General features: G+C 44.8%; 1 protein-coding gene across 2 annotated transcripts in view; it reads left to right on the top strand.

Moving 5' to 3' along the window:
- The window catches only part of LOC128350907 (phospholipid scramblase 1-like), a 33,097-nt gene extending 13,904 nt beyond the window's left edge, over window positions 1-19,193 (top strand). The window contains exons 3-9 of one of the 2 annotated variants that reach the window (XM_053309781.1): window positions 576-653; window positions 3,779-3,936; window positions 4,812-4,854; window positions 6,127-6,347; window positions 10,080-10,241; window positions 12,465-12,626; window positions 19,016-19,045. In XM_053309781.1, the coding sequence (XP_053165756.1) occupies window positions 576-653; window positions 3,779-3,936; window positions 4,812-4,854; window positions 6,127-6,347; window positions 10,080-10,241; window positions 12,465-12,626; window positions 19,016-19,045 (854 nt within the window). Of the gene's footprint in view, window positions 1-575; window positions 654-3,778; window positions 3,937-4,811; window positions 4,855-6,126; window positions 6,348-10,079; window positions 10,242-12,464; window positions 12,627-19,015 lie in introns of both variants that reach the window. The other variant, XM_053309782.1, reaches the window with a different exon arrangement.
- The last annotated feature ends 3,225 nt before the right edge of the window (window positions 19,194-22,418 follow it).

The following is a 22,418-nucleotide window of genomic DNA, read 5'->3' as shown; positions in this document are numbered from 1 at the left end:
GGGTAGCAGCGAGCAGCAAGCAGTGAGCAGCAGCATTACAATGGAGTACAGCAGGTCCTTCCCTGCTCTCCATTGTTCCATGCAGCTTCCTGCTGCAGCGGTGCTTCCTCCAACAGCCTGTGCTCAGTGATGACACAGATGCTATTTGCATAGCCTGGCATGCGTGGATGCCATTTGCATGGTCATCATGGTGTTGCTGACCACACAAATGGCCTTTGCACATGCACAGAGGCCTTTTGCATGCCAGCACATGCCTCTGCGTCACACGGGCTGTTGGGAGTGCCACCACAGCAGGAAGCTGCATGGAGTGGTGGAGAGCAGGTAAGGACCTGCTGTACTCCTTTTTAAAGGTGCCGCTCACCACTCCCACCCTGGCGGTGACTCAGAGTGCAGAACCAGTTTGACTCTCACCCAAACCGGTCCGGTGCCAAACCTGTGCACAAACCTCACTTCATGCACATCCCTAATAACAAGTCTGCAAAAATGTTAATGAAGGTCAAGGAATACATAGCAACTGTAAGTAGAAATGAGGTAGGTTTTCTCATATGTTTAAAATATATTTCCATTACTTCCAGCAAACCAACCACCTGGGTACCATGGAGTACAGGAACCATATGGATATCCACAGTATCCCCCAGGACCAGGTTTTCCAGGTAAGTAGTTTCACGTGTATCCACGCAAATTCTGGTTTGACCAAAGAAATACAGACATGTTATAAGAATGTCATATTCTATATCATGGGTTCCCAGGCTTGGATTCCTAGATGTTATTGGACATCCGCATCTATTATGGCTAAAGACCATTGTGGCTTAAGGCATATCCACCCTCTCACCCACTTTGGAATGGCCCTTGGGGGATGCACCTTCCTAGTGAGAACTGCCTCCTGAAATGAAATTCTGTTTCGCTTGTAAAAATGTGTGTGTTTGTGTGTGTTCATGCCAGATTGAGTGTGTGTGTGTGTGTGTGTGTGTGTGAGAGAGAGAGAGAGAGAGAGAGAGAGAGAGAGAGATTTTTTTCTCTTGGTTTTAAAGCTGGGGTTTCTTTTCTTCCTTCTTGTTGCAGCTGTTTTACTTTTTTCCATTAAGATCTATGCTCAGGACAATCAACTATTTAATTTGATGTATAAAGGTTATAACTTGTGCACATTTACCTGGGAACCATCTGGGTCTTATTTTGAGTAAGTGTGCAAGGGATCTGGCTGTAAATTTCCCTCACTGAAATCAATGGGGCATACAAATTTTATCTACGGCTGGATCACGCCTAGAATTGCTTGAGATGGAGTTTTGAGTGACTTTGAAACTGTTGAATCATTGTGAACTCTACTGTAAGGTGACCTACCTGTTTAATGAGTTAAAGGCATCTATTGACTGAAGAAAGATTTCCTATTTATCTGTTCATTATTACAGAGAGAAATAGTTGAAAATACTTGGTAAATTATGGATCATAACCCTTCTAAGCAAAATGTATGGAGTTTGTGCTCTGAAGTCACAATTAAACTCAATGGAATTCACTTTGGTGGAAACATGCAAAGGACTGCATGGCAAACCTCTGCCTTTCTTAGGAACATAGGAGGCTGCCTTATACAGAGTCAGACCATTGGTCTGTCTAGCTCAGAATTGTCTACACAGACTGGCAGTGGATTCTCCAAGGTTGCAGGCAGGAGTCTCTCTCAGCCCTTTCTTGAAGATGCCAGGGCAGGAACTCGGGACCTTCTCTTCCCAGAGTGGCCCCATCCCCTAAGGCAATATCTTACAGTGCTCACATATGTGCTCCCATTCAAATGTAAACCAGGACAGAACCTGCTTAGCAAAGGGGACAATTCATGCTTGCTACCACAAGACCAGCTCTTCTCCTCTAATGCATTTCCAAGAGTATTGGAGCAATCATGTACTCCTCGAAGGAAGGGAGAATCAAAAACCAAAAGAATAAGTAATACAACTATATCCTCTATATTTTAATATCTTCAGATATTTTAAAAAAGAATGTTATGCCTGCATAAATGTCCCAGGAGCTTATCCGCGAGCACTACCCCAACATTGACACTCTCAGAAGATTCATCCTTGCACAATTGATGCTTACAGCATTTGTCTTACAACATTTGTAGACCTGGAAAAGATGCAGAAGATGGCAAACAAGATAATCAGGGGCCTGGAGCACCTTCCTCATGAGGCAAGGCTGCAACATCTGGGGCTTTTTAGTTTGGAAAACAGGCGACTACGGGGAGACATGATAGAGGTGTATAAAATTATGTATGGAGTGGAGAGGGTGAAAAGAGATAAATTTTTCCTCCCTATCATGTAACACTAGTACTGGGGGTGGGGGTCATCCCATGAAACCGAAGGCCAGGAATTTCAGGACCAACAAAAGGAAGTACTTTTTCACACAGTGCATAATTAATCTGTGGAATTCTCTGCCACGGGATGTGGTGATGGCCACTAGCTTTAAAAGGGGGCTTGGACAAATTCATGGAGGACAGGTCTATCAATGGCTACTAGTCTGGTGGCTATAGGCCACCTACAGCCTCAGAGGCAAGATGCCTCTAAATACCAGTTTCAGTGGAGCAACATCAGGAGAGAGGGCATGCCCTCACCTCTTGCCTGAAGGCTTCTCAGAGGTATCTGGTGGGCTACTGTGTGAAACAGGATGCTGGACTAGATAGGCCTTGAGCCTGATCCAGCAGGGTTGTTCTTATGTCTCTGCAGAGGCAGATGCTGTAGTTATGACAGCACAGGGGGGTGAGGCAGACACATAACATTTGAGGCGCAAGTGCACTAACTTGTGGACATTCTAACCAATTTGAACCAAATTTGCTACAGCTGAATGGACACATTGGGATCCACAAATCTTTGAGACGCAAGTGCACTAATTTGAGGACCTCGATTTGCACCAGATTTAATCCATATGTAGAGACAGTAAAAGGAAAGTAGGCTGGTTAGTTCTTACTAGAACAACGTGTTGAATTATTGAACTATTATTGAGTGTTAAAAATCTTTTGAGGGCAATAAAAAGTTAAAATATCATTGTATCCAGCATTTCTGATATATATCTGCAGGTACCAAATGTTGCATACACAATCCTGCCACTTAACTTAGCTGTATGTTTGTACACCAGAAGATGCTCAGTGAGAGGCTTCAATATTTATTTATTGAGTAGGTAAAATTTGGTACCTGCAGGTAATCAGGAAGTAAGACTTTATTTTTCATAAACAAATCCACAAACAAACTCTTCAAAATATATATAATAGGCCAACTTGGAGATCTTGTTGATCAAACAGCAGGAATACATCTTCAAAATCTGATGATAATGATGATAATGGGAGATGTATCCCCTTGCAGATTATTGTTTCAAAAAGGTGTGCTTGCCTCAAACAGAGCTCTTTGAGACAGAATAATCTGTTAACACACTTATTCAACTAATTGTCATTTCTGTCGTGCCATAAATGCCATGTCCCTCCTGACTTCTTAATTCAGAGGCTTTACTGAGCATAAAGATCCTCTTTGTTTTCAAGTATTGGAAGAACAGGATTACAGTAGCTCACAGGATAAATGGTTGTTATGTTCTCTTTGTCTGAACAGCCCTGAAAATTTATTGTTCATTACTGAATAGCACAAACCAATAGAGGCATGTATTTTTTTTTGCATTACACAAGTTCAGTACTAGTCCAGATGCTGCCAAAAACATCCTTAGAAGCTCTATACCATTTCTTGACAAAACAGTTTTTTACAATGGAACTTCTGCAATCTGGGGGCTAAAATGGTCATTTTCATTTATTTTCAAGGTGCTCCCGGACAGCCACCTCCTGTTGCCCAGAGTTTTCCAGGAACTTGTAGTGCTCTTCCAGTTCAAGGTCAGCCTAATGCACCAGTTGGTGCGATGTGGATGCCAGCACCAGCTGTCCCTCTCAACTGCCCTCCTGGACTGGAATATTTAAGCCAGGTATTGCTTCTTCTTTAAATATTGCCTGTTTTTCTGTTATCTGATACATAGGAACACTTACAAGTACTGCCTTAATTAGCTTGGGGAGAATCAGATCCTATGGGGACATGAATCGAATTGTATATGGTAGCAGATGTGAGTACATGCAAGGTCCATTTAATAACCACTGACGTAGCTGCTTAACTTTGAACCATTATAAAATGTACATGCATTTCCCTCATTAGGATAGTTGTTGCTATTGCGATCACTTCTCATCTTAATTAGCAATGCTTAGAAGTGAATTCAAAGACTTAGAAACATGCCAGGGGTTGGGTCCTGGTGGTAGAACGTTCCTCTCTGTGCTACGTCATGTAGGAGGAGAGTGTGTAGCAGTAGCTCATTATATGCAAGACTGCCTTCTCTCTGCAACTGCTAGCAACTCTATTGTTGCTTCAAGGTGATAGAGGCTGAACTGGTGGGCCATGGCATCACTGAGATGTCTGTAGGGGGTCTTCTCTGATACAGTCATCCAGTGGCTACTCATCATAGGGAGGCTTCTTCAGGGCTTCCATCTCAACTTGGCCGGAATGCCAATCAGTCAGCATGCATTTGTAGTTGCATGTCTGGAAAGTCACTCTTGATACCACCACAGCTACGCTGACATTGAATCAGACTCCATGAGTATAATTTCCAGTACATTACCAGGAAGCAAACTCCCTTGACTGATTTCCTGAATCTACTTTGCAAAATACATGTTCAGGATTGAATTGAATTATAGAGCTGCCTCTGGATTTTGTAAAGCAGGGAACGGTATGTGAAATAAATGCTTGCATAATATTATTTTGATTGCATTCCAGTTTAACATCTGATTTTTTTGTCCCCCATACTTATAACAGATTGATCAGATATTAGTTCATCAGCAGATTGAGCTTCTGGAAAGTATGTATCTTTTTATACCACATGGAAATTTTAGTGCATTCAAATATATTTCAAAGTGCCTTGTCCCAGTCCCAGAGTGTGGATATGCAACCTTTGCTAGATATAAAACTCCTTGCTATTGACATTCTCTAAGAATGTTTCAAGACAGCAGTTTCACGGAGATCCTATTTATATATTATAAAGTAGAACCACAATAGCAGATCTGGCAAGTATTCTGCTGAAAGGCAGATACCCTGTGATCAGTATAAAAGCTGGTGTTGTGGATTATATAGCTGATGCGATGCTACTTTGTGTGAACCAGATGGCTTGTATGAGATTACCTGTATGCAGGGATCCAGCCAAATGCTCTGAGGTTGCTAATAAGTGTGATCTGGTTTTCTTTCCTGCAGCCACTGCCCCCAGGCTCATGCAAAGAACAGGCTCATGTCTTTGAAATTTTCTAGTTTGAGTTCTTCTGAATATTCTTCCTGTGTGTTCCTCTAGCCCAAACTAGGAAGCTATCACATGTGCAGGCAAAACCAGGCTAAGGAAGCCCAGTCTGGTTTTGCTTGTGCATTGTACACCACTGGGATTGGGCCCGATCCTGGCAGCGCCTTGGTGGTAAACCCGCCTAGGCAGCCACACTCCAAAATGAGGTTAGGAGAGTGAGTGCTTTCCTAAGCCCATTTCCTTTACCGTCTGCTGGCCATGGCTACTTGCCTGAGGAGATCTCAGGGAGACAGAGGAGATCTTGGGGAGGAGGATCTCCATAACACACTGCACACTTGTGCAGTGCATTATTGTAGCTCCAGCAGGCGAGGTGACACATCCCAGCCCCCCGAGCCACCACCAGCAGCCGGTAGTCATCTGGGTGGGTGATCTGCCCACTGAAGAGGACACCAGTTCTCATCTGTGGGAATGTGAGCTCTTTAGAGCTTCTTCCCTATTGAACCCTCTTGCTCTTTCTCACTGCTTATGAGAAAGGGCTCTAGGTATTAAGGTAAATGTTTAGTTGTTATCATACATAGTTGTTATACTTCAAATTCCCTCCCCCGACAAACCTCTAATAAGGCATAAGTGCCCTAATGGTGCTTCACATTTTTCTCACCCCACATCAGTGGAACTTGGGAGGCAATATATCTCTCTGGATCCTTGGGATCAATCAGACATCATCATCATATTATTATTATTCCCACCCCCCACATAAACGATTTTGAGAACTTTTTTTTGTTGAAAAGCAGTCTATAAATAGTAGTAGTTAGATATTAAGTATTTATGTTGCTTCATTTTCAGTAATAACTGGCATTGAAACCTGCAACAAATATGAACTAAAAAATGCTTTGGAGCAAAGGATCTACTTTGCTGTTGAGGAGAATGATTGCTGCACACTGAACTGTTGTGGGCCATCACGGCCTTTTACAATGAAAATCATTGACAACTTGGGTCAACCAGTCATAGAGCTCATAAGACCTCTCAGATGCTCCAGTTGCTGCTGCCCTTGCTGCTTGCAAGAGGTAAATCACTTTTTATTCCTTGACTCTCCTTGGGGTGGGGTGGGGGGTCATCAACATGTGGTCATCAACATGTGGATATTTGGGATGTCTTCTCTTACAATTTCATTGCTATTTGGTTGATTGACATCAAGGGGTGTGTGTGTGTGTGTAGGTGTGCTTGGGCATGCAACTATTTTTAGCTGTCCTTTTACATTTTGTTCAACTATAGAATACTGCAGGACCTAGTTAATTGTGGGTCCAGCACCCGCAGTTTTGCATATCCGCAGTCGGGTAATTAGTACTGAACCTCAGTATACACAATGTTAAACCCAGCAAAAAATTGGTTATATCGTGGATCAGAGGCAGTCAGAAATGACAGAGATGATTTCTGGCCATTTTGCACATCGGAACCATTTTGTGGCTCATTTTGTTAATATTTTTTAAAATTGTGAGGAGGCCTTTGCCCCCCCCCCTTAGCCTGTTTTGGAACCTAATCCCTGTTATTACATTGCCTGTAATGACCCAGTATCCGTGCATTCCTTATCTGTGGCAATGTCGGGGAATGGAACCCCCACAAATACTAAGGTTTTCCTATATACACGTTTTGTCCCCAAATGCTAAACACAATTGCTTGAATACATTACTGGTTACTCTTCATTAAATAACCATTTGACTTCTTGAGATTTGTAAACTTTTAGACCTCATTGATGTATTATCCTGGCTAGTTTAATAATACTAATAGTATAGTTGCTGCCAGAAACCCAAAAAAGTAGGTACATTTCTGTGTTCTTAGCAACTTATCTGAAGCTGTCAGTGCAGCTTAAACTATTCCAGAAACTAGCTGAACCCACACAGAGCATCTGTGCAGTAGTTTACTTACTTTTTGGAGTTTTATTTTTTGGTGGGCATGTCAGTTGCTGGGGAATGACACAATACTTGCCCCCCTCTTGCCCCATTGTTTCGCCTTCCACCCCTCTCTCTTGCCCCATTGTTTCACCTTCCACCCATCTCTCTGGCCTCATTGTTTCACCTTCCACCCCTCCCTCTTGCCCCAGTGTCTTGCCTTCCACCCCTCTCTCTTGCCCCATTGTTTCACCTTCCACCCAACTCTCTGGCCTCATTGTTTAACCTTCTACCCCTCCCTCTTGCCCCAGTGTCTCCCCTTCCATCCTCCCCACCTCTTGCTCCAGTGTTGGCCCTAGAGGTCCCTGTTGAATGTTGAGTGTGGCTACTGTTGGCCCCTTCCCCCCACCCTCAGTACTTTGCGGGGGGTAGGGGGGAGTCGTGATTGTTTTTCCTCACAGTCTGGCTCTCCGTAGCTTTCCCCCCCCCCCGCAGGCCCTTCAGTCCCCCCGCCCACCTGTTACTCTACCATGGTCCTTTTTTCTTTGTCAATCTTTACATCAAGTCCCTCAGTCTCCATCTCTATTGTGCAGGTACTGTGGCAAATACAGTGAGCGGCCAACTGTTGTTTAACTGCTCCCTTTTGCCATGGACCTGTCAAATGTCTCCAGCATCACATGTCCCCCTACTGGCTCCCTCTCGCGACCCCTTCCCTCTCTCTCCCTCTCTCTCTGCGCTCTTCCCATGGGCTCTTCAGCGGCTCTGGCTGGCGGGTGTATTTTGCTCGGCCACCAAGACCCGCCGCTGCCGCTGGCCTGCAGGGCCGGGCCCACCGCTGCCGCTTGCCTGGGTGCGCCTTAGTCAATCAGGCGCCTCTGCCACCCAGCCAATCAGTTGGGCGCCGGGACACACATTCTAAGGCACACCCAGGAGAATTAATATAATAGATACTCCCTCCTCACGTCAGATGAGAATTTTTAGGTTACATTTATTTTTATTTATTTTATTTATTTTAAAATATTTCTATAGTGCCCAAAACTTGTGTCTCTGGGTGGTTTACATTTAAAATCAATGAAAACATTAAATAAATTAACAATTAAAATCATTTAAAAGAATAACAACATTTAAAACCCAGTATTAAAATTATTTAAAACTATTAAACTAATTAAAAGATGATCTTAACAGGCAATGGGGCTCATGGCAAAGAAGACATTCTCATAAATACCCAGGGCGTAACCTGTTTAGGGCTTTATAGGTAATGACCAGCATCTTGTATTTTGCCCATAAACATATTGGCAGCCTGTGTAATTCCTTCAACACAGGATTAATATGGTCTCTCCTAGATGATCCCGAGACCAACCTGGATGCCGCGTTCTGAACCAACTGCAGTTTCTGGACTATGTACAAAGGCAGCTCCACAAAGAGCACATTGCAGTAATCCAGCCTAGAGGTTACCAGCAGACGTACCACTGTTTTAAGGTCGTTCATCTCAAGAAACGGATGCAGCTGGCATATCAGCCGAATCTGATACAAAGCATCCCTGGCCAGTGCCTCAACCTGGGACACCAGGGAGAGGTTCGGATCCAGAAGCACCCCCAGACTGCGCACCTGTTCAGTCTGGGGGAGCATGACCCCATCCAGTACAGGCAGATCAAAATCGTCTCCTGAGTTTTGACCCTGCACAATAAGTACCTCAGTCTTATCTGGATTCAGCCTCAGTTTGTTATCCCTCATCCAGCCCATTACTGCCTCCAGGCAGACATTTAGGGAGGTTATGCCTTCTCCTGATGATTTTGACATAGAGAAATAGATTTGGGTGTCATCAGAATCTTGATAATACCCTGCACCAAATCCCCTGATGATCTCTCCTAGCGGTTTCATGTAGATGTTAAACAACATCGGAGGTGATATGGAGCCCTGAGGGACACCATACCAAGTTCAGATTTTGATGAACCGTCTCAAAGAGACACAATCTGGAATCTGCCCGTGAGGTAGGAGTGGAACCACTGCAAAGCAGTGCCTCCCACCACCAATCTCCTCAGACATTCCAGAAGAATACTATAGTCAATGGTATTGAAAGCCACCGAGGGATCCAAAATGACCAACAGAGTCACATAGTTTGAAATGGGTCTAGGTTTCCTCCAAGACTTCCTGGAGCTGGGAGGCCACCACCTTCTCAATCACCTTGCCCAACCATGGAAGGTTGGAGACAGGCCTGTAGTTATTTCACTCTGAGGAATCCAAGGCAGGCTTCTTCCAAAGCGGTGTAACGATTGCCTCCTTAAGACAAGGAGACATCCTGCCCTCCCTCAGAGAAGCATTTATAATCTATGTCAGGCCCTCTACAACAGCCCACTGCCAACTAGCATAAGCCATGATGGGCAAGGATCAAGAGGGCAGGTGGTAGGAAGGACCATTTCAAGCTACCTGTCCATATCCTCAGGACTCACAAACTGAAACTGATCCAGGGTCATTTAATATCACAGGAAGAGAGTACTCAATTTCTCATGATTCAGATAGAGTAGTTACCTGATACAGACAAATGTTTTGTGGGAGAAGTGGTTAAATAAGCCCTTTCTCCCAAAGTCATCTCAAACTCTTCCATAGCATAATCTTTTCCAAAGTTGTGTCTAGCAGTTAGCTCCTTGCTGCTTCATCTTCCCTTCTTCTCCTTTAATAGTCATATGTGTCCTTCAGCTTTATAACTCCACTTTACTTGTGTCACTTTGTTCTTCATTGTGTGTTGCGTAAATCTTCAGCCAACCAGTTGCTTGCAAACCAGGAAGCAGCCTATAAAATATATACTAGTTGCTTTGCAGGACTGTGTCTTTTGTAGATTTTGTGAGTTTGCTAGGAACCCTGCAGGACAACCTTCAAGTCTGATTTTGTGATTTCTTTAAATGTTTTAAGATTGAAGTTCACGCGCCCCCAGGTACTCCTGTTGGATATATTAAACAGAACTGGGACCTCTGCCTTCCTAAATTTTCTATCCAAAATGAAGCCCAGCAGGACATGCTTAAAATTGTTGGACCCTGTATACCATGCAGGTGTTGTGCGGATGTTAACTTTGAGGTAAGTTAATAAGAACCCATGTTCTGCTTTTAATCACATTGACCATCTACCTGCATAATGAAAAACCCTGTCTGTCTATTCTGGTTTGTTTGTTTATTTATTTATTTATTCATTCAATTTTTATACCTCCCAAAATTGGCTCAGGGTGGTTTATATTTCTATTTTAAAAGCCTTCTGATTTGTGACTGGTATTCTTGTGAGTTTGGGGAGAAAAAGCCAATTATTGTTTTATGGGACTGATTTCATTTTTAAATTTATTACATTTTATATCCTGCTCTTCCTCCAAGGAACCCAGATCAGTGTACTCTATACTTAAGTTTCTCCTCACAACAACCCTGTGAAGTAGGTTAGGGTTAGAGAGAAGTGACTGGCCCAGAGTCACCCAGCAAGTATCATGGCTGAATGGGGATTTGAACTCGGGTCTCCCCAGTCCTAGTCCAGCACTCTAACCACTACACCACACGGGCTTCTAAAATAGTTATATAGAATACTTATATTAAAAAATACTTATTTTGTTACCATATTGTGTTCCAACATCACTAAATACCAGCTAAAGTACTGTATTGACTTCAACACATTTCGTAGAGAAAGGTCTTCCTGGTAGATCCTGATCTTGCCACAATTATTCATTTTACTAGTGTTTTCAGGCCCGTTGTGATAACGGGCGCTAGTAGGGGAGAAGGAGGGCAGGGAGAAGGAGGGCAGTCTCCTCCTTCCCCGCATTCCCGGCTTCTTCGGGGCGGCCGCTTCTGGCCGCCCAAGATGGCCACCGGGTGCCGGCCGTCATGTCTCCCTTGCCCTGTTCTGCGCCTGCGCTTCGCGCAGGCGCAGAACAGGGCAGGGAGGCACGGACACACGCTTGGTGTCCGTCCACAGACGGACACCAAGCGTTTTATTAGAGAGGATGGTAAGCTTGAAGGTAGACCAGTTCAGTATTGTAAAGTGCTTCAGATCTGCATTTGCAAACTTCACCAGTTGAGAATACAGAACCCCTGGTTCGCTATTGGGACCTGTAGAGTTCATTGCAGTATAGAGTAGGGGTGTGCAATTCAGATTTTTGGTGATTCAGTTCGGGACCCGAACTGAATCACCCCTGTTCTGTTTTGTGCCCGAATATGGGCCACCCAAATCACTCTTTATTCAGTTCAGGTTCGGATTTAACCCGAATCCGAATCCGAATTGATTCAGGGGGGAAAGGGCCCAGGGGCAATGTTTTGGGGTGGGGTGGTAGTGCCCAATGGGTAGAAGCTACCACCCCAATTTCAGGGGTATTGGGCAATGGGCTGATTTTTGGTGAATATTTGAAGTTTTAGTGACTTTGGGGCAGTTCGGGGGCATAGCATGGGATCTGGGCAAAAAGAGTGGGGTGGGGTGGTAGTGCCTAATGGGTGCAGACTACCACCCCAATTTCAGGGGGATTGGGCAAAGGGGTGATTTTTGGGAAATTTCTAAACTTTTCATGTCTTTGGGGCAGTTTGGGGCAGATTGGGGGCAGAAAGTGGATCTGCCCCAAAAGAGTGGGGTGGGCTGGTAGATAGTGCCTAATGGGTGGAGGCTACCACCCGTCCCCAATTTCAGAGTGATTGCCCAGAGGGCTGGATTTTGTTGATTTTCTGAGGTTTTTCTTCATAAAGTGCAGTGTGGTAGATCGATTCATTCAATATTCATAGTAAGTGAGAGTGTGAAAAAAGTGAAAGTGGGGTCATGAGAGTTCTTTACTTGAAAAAAATCTGTCATTGCTATCATTGAATGAGAATTCACACCTCAGAAGTTTTTCTGAAGGGATGTTCTTTCCTTATTTTCCGAGGTGTGAATTCTCATTCAATTGGGAAGGGGGAAAGCTAGTGCTGCTCGCATACTTTTGTTGGAAGGACACAGGTACCAATAGGATGTCCGCAACCATGTTTAAGCTAATTGGTTTGGGTCTTAATCATGTTCATACAGCAAGTGTCCTGAACACCAATAGGGAGGGAAAGTGGGATATCAATGGGTTTTTGTTGTGGTGGTGGTGGTTTTTAAAATGCGCTCAGCACTGAATGTCTCCAAGTTCTCCAGTTTCAAGAGTGTCTCATTCAGGGGTGTAGTGGAGAAGAGACATGCAGGGACAGAGCGCTGGTACATCTCAGCTTCTCTGGTTTTTTTGGGTGGGCATGGCCATAGGGGCTCTCATGGAGAGCACCTGCACATCTGAATTTGCAACTACTGGTCTCATTTAAAACCCAGGTGATGTCAAACAATGAAAAAAATGTGGTTGGAAGGATTTCAAAGCAGTGGACTGGCTTTATGAGGGAAGCCTTTACAGATGCTGACAACTTTGGGATCCAGTTCCCAGTGGACCTCGATGTCAAAATGAAAGCTGTCATGATTGGCGCTTGCTTCCTCATAGTAAGTCCAAGGGTATCAGGCTTTACTAATGTCACTATCTTGACACTGGAGTTGAAGCAGCAGCTCGTGGAGTAACTAGGTGTTTGGATCACTGTCCAAATGAAGAGCCCTTTCTCATGACCAGGTGATTGTTCCACTGTCCCTGGGTGGGCAGATCACCCACCCAGATGAGCAATGGCTGCTGTCGGCAGCTCCGAGGGCATCGCCCTGCCACCTGTGTTAAGAGCAGGCTGGTCTAGCTGCCTCCCAACTAGTAGTCAACAGAGACTACTCTTACGGGTTTGCTATCTGAGATCACATGCGATTTGATGGTGGTGGGGAAGGGGGAAGAGAAGATGCCTCACATACACACACCCACAACTGTGAGTTTATTAAGGCTACTGATTACACGTATAAGTGATTAAGCATGTAGGTAAAATACTTATCAATTTCATTTCCCTATGATTGTAGTGTAGTGTTCAATCACAGCTAGGAACATCTCTAAAATAATTTTCCCTTGACAAAATGCAGAGCTGCTAACTAGGAATCAATTTAACCTCACCGAAAGCAGGCATCGGTGTTCTCAACATAACAAGCTGGGGACATGGGCGTAACGATAGGGGGGGCAGGGGGGGCACGTGCCCCCGGCGCCACTCTGATTGATCACGTGGGGGGCGCCAAAAAGTACCCCCAAGATCCCCTGCCTTTTTCGGGGGAATTTTTTTTTTTTTAAAGAAAAAAAATTTTTTTTAGTCAGCCCCCCTCCCCCGGTCCCGGCGCCAGCTCCGGCACTGGGCGCCGCGTTTGCCGTCCCGTTTGAAGTGCCTGCCTGCTTTGCAAACTGCAGCGTCGGCAAGGCAGCTCTCTTTGTCTCTCTTCACACTCAAAACTCCAAGAGTCCTCTGACGCCAGTCGCGCATGCGTGTTTGGCCTGGGAGAGCTCGTTGCCTGCACGTGCACACACTTGCCGTGCTGTGCATCAGGCTGGAAAGGAGCGGACCGGGGAGGACGGAGGAAGGAAGGATTCGGCAGCTAGCCAGCGTAGGAGCAGGAGGACAAGCTAGGACGGAGCATTGAGCAAGGAAACAATAGGTGTGTGTGTGTGAATGATATCAGATAATCTCTTTCTCTTTCTAGAAATCTCGTCCTCCCAGCCGCAGTGACTTAAAAGCCCAGCTTTAGGGGGCTCAATAGTCTATTGTGTGGGCTGGGGGAATCCAGCTGTGAGCCTGCCCCTGAGGGCTTAATTCAGTCAAACTGCAATAGTTAGTCCCAGCTTGATCTCTTATTCTGACTTAAAGAAATAGCTTCCTGAGTGAGTCCTTACTTGAGAATTGCATGAAGTGAATTATGTCGGCATTCAGAGCACAGGGAAAGATACGTGGTTTGGTTCCACTGACCCTTCTGGCTCAGCGGGTTTGCTGGGTTGTTGCTGTTTTTGAATAAACTGAAAACCTGCTATGCCCGTCGCCTGTTAAGCCAGAGGGACCGAGTGAGGAGAAATGAGCCCGATGCAAAGCAGCAGCCGCCGCCTCTCTGCAAGAGCTCCGGCTGGCTTCAGGCTCTGCGTTTCCTACGGAGGCGGCTTCTTTGTGTCAAGCAGCTCAGGGTCGCACCTGACCCCCTTTCCCGGCACGTGGAAACAGCACCCCCCCCCGCCGGGCGCGCGCGCTCTGCCACCCTCTGCAGCATCACCCCATCTGACTGGCTCTTCGCGCCTTTCTCCCTCCCTTCCTCCCTCTCTTTTTTCTTGTCTGACTTCCTTCCTTCCTCTCTTAGTTTCTCTCTCTCTTTCTCTCTCTCTTCCTTCCTTCATATCTCTTTCTTTCCTTCTTTCTTTCTCTATCTCTTCCTCCCTCCCTCCCTCTCTTTCTTCCCCCTCTCTTTTTTCTTGTCTGACTTCCTTCCTTTCTTTCTCTTCCTTCCTCTCTCAATTTCTTTCTCTCTCTCTATTCCTTCCTTCCTCTCTCTTTTTTCCTGTTTTTCTTTCTCTATCTCTCCCTCCCTCCCTCCCTCTCTCTCTCTGCCCCCTCTCTCTTTTCTTGTCTGACTTGCTCTCTCTCTCTCTCTCTCTCTCTCTCTCTCTCTCTCTCTCTCTCTCTCTCTCTCTCTCTCTCACTATTTTATGTTTTTATGGTTCTGCTGTTCTACTTGGTTGTGGGTTTTTTTCATTGGTTTTCCATGATTTGTCAGTCACCCTGAGAATAGCTATTCTGAAGGTCAGGGCATACATTTTTTAAATACCAGTAAATAAATGACAAATATGTCAATGCTCACTAGGACATTTCAAAGCAGTGTTTTATGTGTTCCGTTTCCTTGTGAGAAAAGTATACTGGAAATGTATTGTGTAGGGCTGCCAAGTGGGGAAAGGACAGCTTTTTCTTTCCCTTGCATGACAAGCTGCACCTGCTGAAATTCCCTCTTCTCTGCATCTCTACAGGAGACCTGCTCTCTTTTCCATTTGGCAGCCCTAGTATTGTGTGTCTGAAATGTCAAAGGAGGGAAAAGACAACTACTACTTTTATCACAACATTGGCTCCCCCAAAGCAACAGCACACCCTTGTTGCTTCTTGCAGGCAGCTTCAAAGGCTCAGTCTCCATTTGTCCTTCTTGTCCTCCTCTGCCCAACTCATTCCTGTAACTGGCACAGACAGATTTTCTCTTGCTAGTCGGAAAAGGGAATGGGGGGGAGGGGGAGGGACGGGCTGTTCTCCTCAGCCACAGTTTGCCTGCTGCTGCCCGGCACCTAAACCTCCACCAATTTAATTAACCAAGTCTAAACCTTCACCAATTTAATTAACTAGACTGAAAATCAGATGAACAGTGAATAAAACTTTTATGGTTCAATTTTATGGAGCAATTAGTGATTATTTAAGCATGGTGCTGCCAAACAGTTTGTAAATAAAACTAGTAGCCCTTGAAAAAAATAGCTGGAATTAATTGTAGGTTGGGGCCGGGGGAGAAAGTATATACTTCAACATTTAGAAGATCAAGTGAGTCTTTTTTTATGTTCACTTAAAAAAATATTGCAAGTGCAAAAAGGGAAATTTGCTTACAATTATGACTTATGATTCCATGTGGTTTCTTCCATGTCACATGGAAGAAACCACATGGAATCATAATTCATAATTGTGAGCAAATTTACTTTGAGTTGCTTGCACAGAAATAGGAACAGCTTAGTAAAAGCTAATCATTCTGGACGAGAAAGCTGAGTTACATACTTGGATGGAGAGAGTGCGTGTCAGATGTGGGGGGGGGCGCAATTTCAGTGCTTGCCCCAGGCGCCATTTTCCCTAGTTACGCCTCTGGCTGGGGAATTCAGCTTCTGTGCATCACTTGTGGCCGATCTTTTGGTTGCTTAGCTACAAGCCAAAACAACCACATGGCTCAGTTCGGATTGCAGGCACACAGTTCCATCAGTGTTTCCCTCAACTTTTAGTCCAATACTTTCTATAATAGTTACATCATAACATCTAATGGAAGGCTATTTCAATTCTTAACAGAAGAAGGCATTTCTTCTGACTTTTAAGCAGGTAATCCACTAAATGCTGAGCAGTTTTAAATTCAATTCCTCCTCACTAAGGGTAGTTAACGGAGGCTTGTCTGTTATCAACAAGTTTGTTCCCAGACATTTCTTCTGCTGGCTTTTGGTGAAGCTTCACGCGTAAATAGCAAATGGAGGGGGAAATCAGATGCCCAGTGTGTCATTTCAGTGAATGAGCCAGAAAGGCTTAGAGGATAGAAATAGATTGGATGCTAGCTCTGAAACAGTTAAGCCGAGCCGAACGCAAGGGGAGGGAGAGGGACAGAAGGAAATGGACGGCAAGGAAGGCTGGCAGAGAGAGAAACCTTTCTCCCCAGCAGGAAAAGAAAAGATCTTGCAGTTGGAGAGCTGGGTTAGTCTGGAGGCATTGGTAGATAAGCAATTTACTGGTCCATCATTTGTCGAACCCAGAAGGCCTTGAAGGTTCCAGCAGGGACAATCAGCTGGCTGTCCAGAATGGAGGCTCCCTTCCTTCCTGAGAGGAGTTTACATGGTGCTTCTCCCATGAAGTAAGCCCATGCCTACCCTTCCCTCCCCTTTGTGTGGCAGGGATGTATTCTTTTATATCCCTCCTCAAACCCAAATAGCCCCCTTATTATCTCCCAGCATCTCCATCCTTGACTTAAACAATCAGCTTCCCATGGTTCTCTTCACCCTTATCAGGGTAAGGAGCCAATCAGAGATGAGCAGGGTGCTGATTTGGATAGAGCATTCCTACCCAAGATAGCTTGACTTGGCCTGTGGTCAGCTAGAGACAGAGTTGGTGCCTGTCAGTCCAGGGTGAGATTGTTAATTAGCAGAAAATGCCATTCAGAGAGAGATAGCATGTAAAAGAGTCAGCATTTTATATAACTAGGATGCTCATCATAAACACATAGGCATTTCTTTATCTAAACCTGTGGTTCCTAAATATGATTCTCAGCATTTAATATATGATTGCTTTCATCAGTTAAACACGTGTCTAAGCTTTATCCTTGACAAGCATAGCTCAAAAACAAGTTTCAAACCATGAGCAGAAACAAGCAATTTCATTTGACTTCTGTAGTTCAGCAAAACTCATTCTCTAAATGCTTGCCTACAGGCAGTAATGGGCTGGATGAGGGAGAACAAATTGAAGCTGAATGCAAGCAAGATGGAGGTGCTCTTTGTAGGGGCTCAGAATCTGAGGGATGCGTTAGATCTCCCTGTGCTGGATGGGGTTACACTCCCCCAGAAGGAACAGGTGCGCAGCTTGGGTGTACTCCTGGACCCAGGCCTCACCCTGGTATCTCAGGTGGAGGCCATGGCCAGGAGTGCTTTCTATCAGCTTGGGCTGATTCGACAGCTGCGCCCATTCCTTGGAGAGGATGACCTCAAAACAGTGGTACATCAGCTGGTAACCTCCCGGCTTGGCTATTGCAATGCGCTCTACGTGGGGCTGCCTTTGTACGTAGTCCGGAAACTTCAGTTAGTTCAGAATGCGGCAGCCAGGTTGGTCTCTGGGGCAACCCGGAGAGACCATATTATGCCTGTTTTGAAACAGCTACACTGGCTGCCGATATGTTTCCGGGCAAAATACAAGGTATTGGTTATTACCTTTAAAGCCCTGAATGGCTTAGGTCCGAGTTATCTAAGAGAGTGCCTTCTTTTACATGATCCCCACCGCACCTTAAGATCATCTGAGAAGGTCCGTCTCCAGTTGCTACCGGTTTGTCTGGTGGTGAGTCAGAGGCGGGCCTTCTCTGTAGCTGCTCTTGGGCTGTGGAATGCACTCCCGGCAGAAATCTGTAATTTGAGATCATTGCTGTCCTTCAGGAGAGCCCTTAATACCTACCTATTTGGCCTGGCCTTCTAGGGTTTTAAGTGATTAACTGTTTTAAATTGTTTTATAGTGTTGCCCTGATTTTCAGGGCTTTTAGCTGTTTTATTGGTTTTATTGTGTTTTAATTGTTTTTAATTGTTAATTTGTTTTAACTGTTTTTATCATGCTGTGAACCGCCCTGAGCCATTTTGGAAGGGTGGTATATAAATCTAATAAATAATAAATAAATAAATAAATAAAACTCAAAAGCTTACATCCTAGTTCCTTGCCATACAGTATTCCCACATCCAGGCCTCTATCTAGCCCTTCAGGCTTTCAGGGCAGACCCCAATTCTAATGAGGGGTTTGCCGGCTTGTTCATATCACCTGGAGCTTCAGTAATGCACCATGCAAGGGCGCTGTGTATTATGGGGACCCCCCACTCCAGCTGACACACGATCAAGGAAACGGGATTAGGAGAGCACTCGCTCTCCTGACCCTATTTCCAAGGGAGACTTCATAGGTGGGTTTGCCGCCATGGTACTGCTGGGATCGGCCCGATCATGGTGGTTCACGCATGCATGCAAAACTGAGTTGGGCTCCCTTAGCCCAGTTTTACATGTGCATGTTAATAGCCTCAAAGTGTAACAGTTACAGCTGGTAGTTTAACTTTGGAACTCTGGCGCATGGTCTGCATTGCTACAGCATAAGTTGATCTGTCATATCAGGCTGCTCAATAGTTGGCTCTGGGAAATAGCTGTCAAATTCCCCATTGATCCAAGGAGACAAATGGAGGGATGCAATTCCTGTTGAATTAAATGAAATCTTGAAGATACTGGATGTATTTCAGATGATGGGATGCACCATTTGCTAGGCTGCTATAGAGGAGCAGGGTTGGGTTTACCTACAGACAGAGCACACTGTACCCCTATTTTCCTGTCTTCCACATGGCTACAGTATTCTAGGTTCTGCAGATCCCACCTTCATTTAAACTGGCTTCATTTCAGAGATGTTTTGTCAATAAAAACGTAACAGAATTTTATACTGAAGTTTGCCTAATTACTGGTTTGTTCTTTTTCTGTTTAGGATTTCATGTTTTTTGAACACTCAAAGTAAGATCAGCATTGAGCTAGGGTCTGGTAACATCAGACATTTACGTTTTGAATACTTCAGAGGAAAAGCTGTTCTTGCTTGGTTAAAACGTAGTGCCAGGCCTGCTTATAAGAGATTTTTGTTACTTATTTTTGTAAGCTATCAAGTTCTGTTCTGCTACAAGATGCTCATTTGCCGAAAAAGCTCTAGAACGAATAACAGATTGAAATCTATACCCATTTTTTAAAACTGTATTTTTATATAGCTGATTAATACATATCAAATGATCCTTTCTCACTTGGCTGCAGCATTCACAGAGGGGTCCCTGTGGTGTGCATAAGCAGTGCTGTGGTATGTTGTGAGGGCTGGGGGGTCTGTGAGTCCTCTGACTCTTGAGGCAAGGATCACACCCATGCCTTGTATGCAGAGATAATGGGATGCAAATTTCAAGATACTATTTCTGATGTTAGGCATTTTATTTGAAACAAATTTCCTATTGAGGGGGCTCTGCTCTGGGTGCCGACAATGAGGGAGGCTCGGTTGTCATGCATGCAGGACAGGGCCTTTTCTGTTGCTGCCCCCAGACTCTGGAATGCTCTCCCGGTGGTTACTCGCTCCTCGGTCTCCATCACAATTTTTAGAAAGCATGTTAAATCTTGGCTTTTTGACCAGGCTTTTATATGATTGTCTCTTCTGCTTGTCTTTGTACTTCATATTTTGTATTGTTTTTATACTTGTGTTTTAAATTTTTTAATCAGATTTTTCTTATATTTTTAGCTTAATATTTTAACTGTGTCATTTTTATAATCTTGTTTTTAAATTTTGCTGTGAACTGCCTTGGGATTGTTTAATGAAAGTTGGGATATAAATTTAGAAATAAATAAATAAATATATCTAATATCTACATGGATTTATAAATCTCTCGGTTGTTCCTACTCTTCATGTAAACACATAACTGAAAATACTGATGAAAATACCTCTTAAAATTGGCAAAAAGGTGTATGGCAGCAGACTGAAGAACCATCTCTGTATCATTTGGGCATAAAGGATATGAATGCTAGGAAAATGTGGACAAACTGAACGAGCTGCTCTCTCAGGCTGGCACCTGACATGAGCCAACTTCAGTCTACCTGTGCCTTGTTCAGCCTTCTGCCCCTGCAAGGAGGAACCTGGGCAACATCAACTGCCAACTAGGGATGTGCAAACCAGTTCGACACTGAGGCAGTCGAACCGATTCAATTGGTTGGTTTGGGGTTGAACCGAATCACCCTCTGTTCAGTCTGACCCAAGTTCTATGAACACCTCTACTAACAACCACTTAGCCTGTTCTCAAAGTCATAGATTCCTTGGTAGGAGAGGGTTAATCCAGGAATCTCTGATCATCTGGAGCACTGAGAATCCTCTCAACCCAGCAGTTCTGAACCTGGATAGCCTAGATCTGCTACCCAGGTAAAACTGAGGTAGGACAAAAACAGGACCGTCCTACCCTTGTTTGGGTCATCTGTGCCATTGCACATTTAAAACTGTTCCTGAGCAGTCAATGGCCATGTTTATCAGAGATTCATGTGGCAAGCAGGGTCAGGAAGCAGAGAGCTGTTGCTGTACTGAGGGCTTTTTCTCTGCTGCTCACGCAGTGCGTTGTGGGATAATGGAGGACCCAGCTCAGGTTTTCCCCCCTTCTGGAGTGTACAGCAACCTGATCATGTGGAGGTTGGGTAAGTATACTCAACAATTGCGGGGCGGGGGTCATCTGGGAGGCATGGGGTATGAGCATGCTCCTTCGAGTCCACCCCAGTATCATGTGAAAGTCCCCTATGTGCTGAAGGGAAGTGCCTCTGTGCACAGTCTTAGCCTGGATCACCCAATTCCATTGATTTTGCTTTCAGTTAGAAACTCTGCAATGGGTCGTCCCTGCACCTTTGGTCTTCTGTGTTTGCCTTCCTTGTTGTTACCTATTGTTCTTGCTTTCCTGAAGTAAAACTTCGCTGTGCCCGATATACTTCCCTTGCTATCGTTTTTTACTGTGCCCAAAATACTTCCCTTGCAATCTGACATACTTTTTCTTCTTTAAAAAAACTGTTGAAACTTTTTTCTTTGCTTTTCTCTTTGTTAAGAATTCTATGCTTCAGTTGTAGATAGATGACCTTTACCAGGGAATCGACAGAGGGAGTGTGACTCAGCTGGTTCTTCTGGATCTCTCGGTGACGTTCGATACCATCGACCATGGTATCCTTCTGGATCGCCTGGAGAAGTTGGTGATAGGGGGCACTGCTTTGCAGTGGTTCCATTCCTATCTCTTGGGTAGATTCTAGATGGTGGAGCTTAGTGACAGTTGCTCCTCAAAACAGGAGCTGTTATATGGAGTCCCTCAGGGCTCCATTCTGTCACCAATGCTTTTTAACATCTACATGAAACCGCTGGTTGAGGTCATCAGGAGGTTTGGTGCTGGTTGTCATCAGTATGCTGATGACACCCAAATCTACTTCTCCTTTTCATCTTCAGGAAGTGGCACTCATTCTCTAAATGCCTGCCTACAGGCAGTAATGGGCTGGATAAGGGAGAACAAATTGAAGCTGAATCCAAGCAAGATGGAGGTGCTCATTGTGGGGGTTCAGAATCTATGGGGTGAGTTAGATCTTCCTGTGCTGGATGGGGTTACACTCCCCCAGAAGGAACAGGTGCACAGCTTGGGAGTACTGGACCCAGGCCTCACCCTGGTATCTCAGGTGGAGGCCATGGCCAGGAGTGCTTTCTATCAGCTTTGGCTGATTCGACAGCTGCGTCCATTCCTTGGAGAGGACGATCTCAAAACAGTGGTGCGTCAGCTGGTAACCTCCCGGCTTGGCTATTGCAATGTGCTCTACGTGGGGCTGCCTTTGTATGTAGTCTGGAAACTTCAGTTAGTTCAGAATGCGGCAGCCAGCTTGGTCTCTGGGGCAACCCGGAGAGACCATATTATGCCTGTTTTGAAACAGCTACAATGGCTGCCGATATGTTTCCGGGCAAAATACAAAGTGCTGGTTATTACCTTTAAAGTTCTGAACAGCATGGGTCCGAGTTACCTTAGGGAGCGCCTTCTTTTACATGATCCCCACCACACGTTAAGGTCATCTGAGGAGGTCCGTCTCCAGTTATCACCGGTTCATTTGGTGGCAACTCAGAGGCGGGCCTTCTCTGTGGCTGCTCCCGGGCTGTGGAATGCACTCCCAGCAGAAATTCATAATCTCAGTTCCTTACTGAACTGCAAGAGAGCCCTTAAACCCCATCTGTTTCACCTGGCCTTTCAGGGTTTTTAATTAGTTTTAATTCTTTTAATGCTAACCTGGTTTTCAGGGTTTTCATTTTTATGATAGTTTAATTGTTTTTTAAGATGTTTTTAAATTGGTGTTAATATTTA

Source organism: Hemicordylus capensis, chromosome 3 (genome assembly GCF_027244095.1).
Source record: "Hemicordylus capensis ecotype Gifberg chromosome 3, rHemCap1.1.pri, whole genome shotgun sequence".
Lineage (NCBI taxonomy): Eukaryota > Metazoa > Chordata > Lepidosauria > Squamata > Cordylidae > Hemicordylus > Hemicordylus capensis.
Note: the sequence above shows the minus strand (reverse complement) of the source record. Positions and strands in the feature narration are given on the sequence as shown.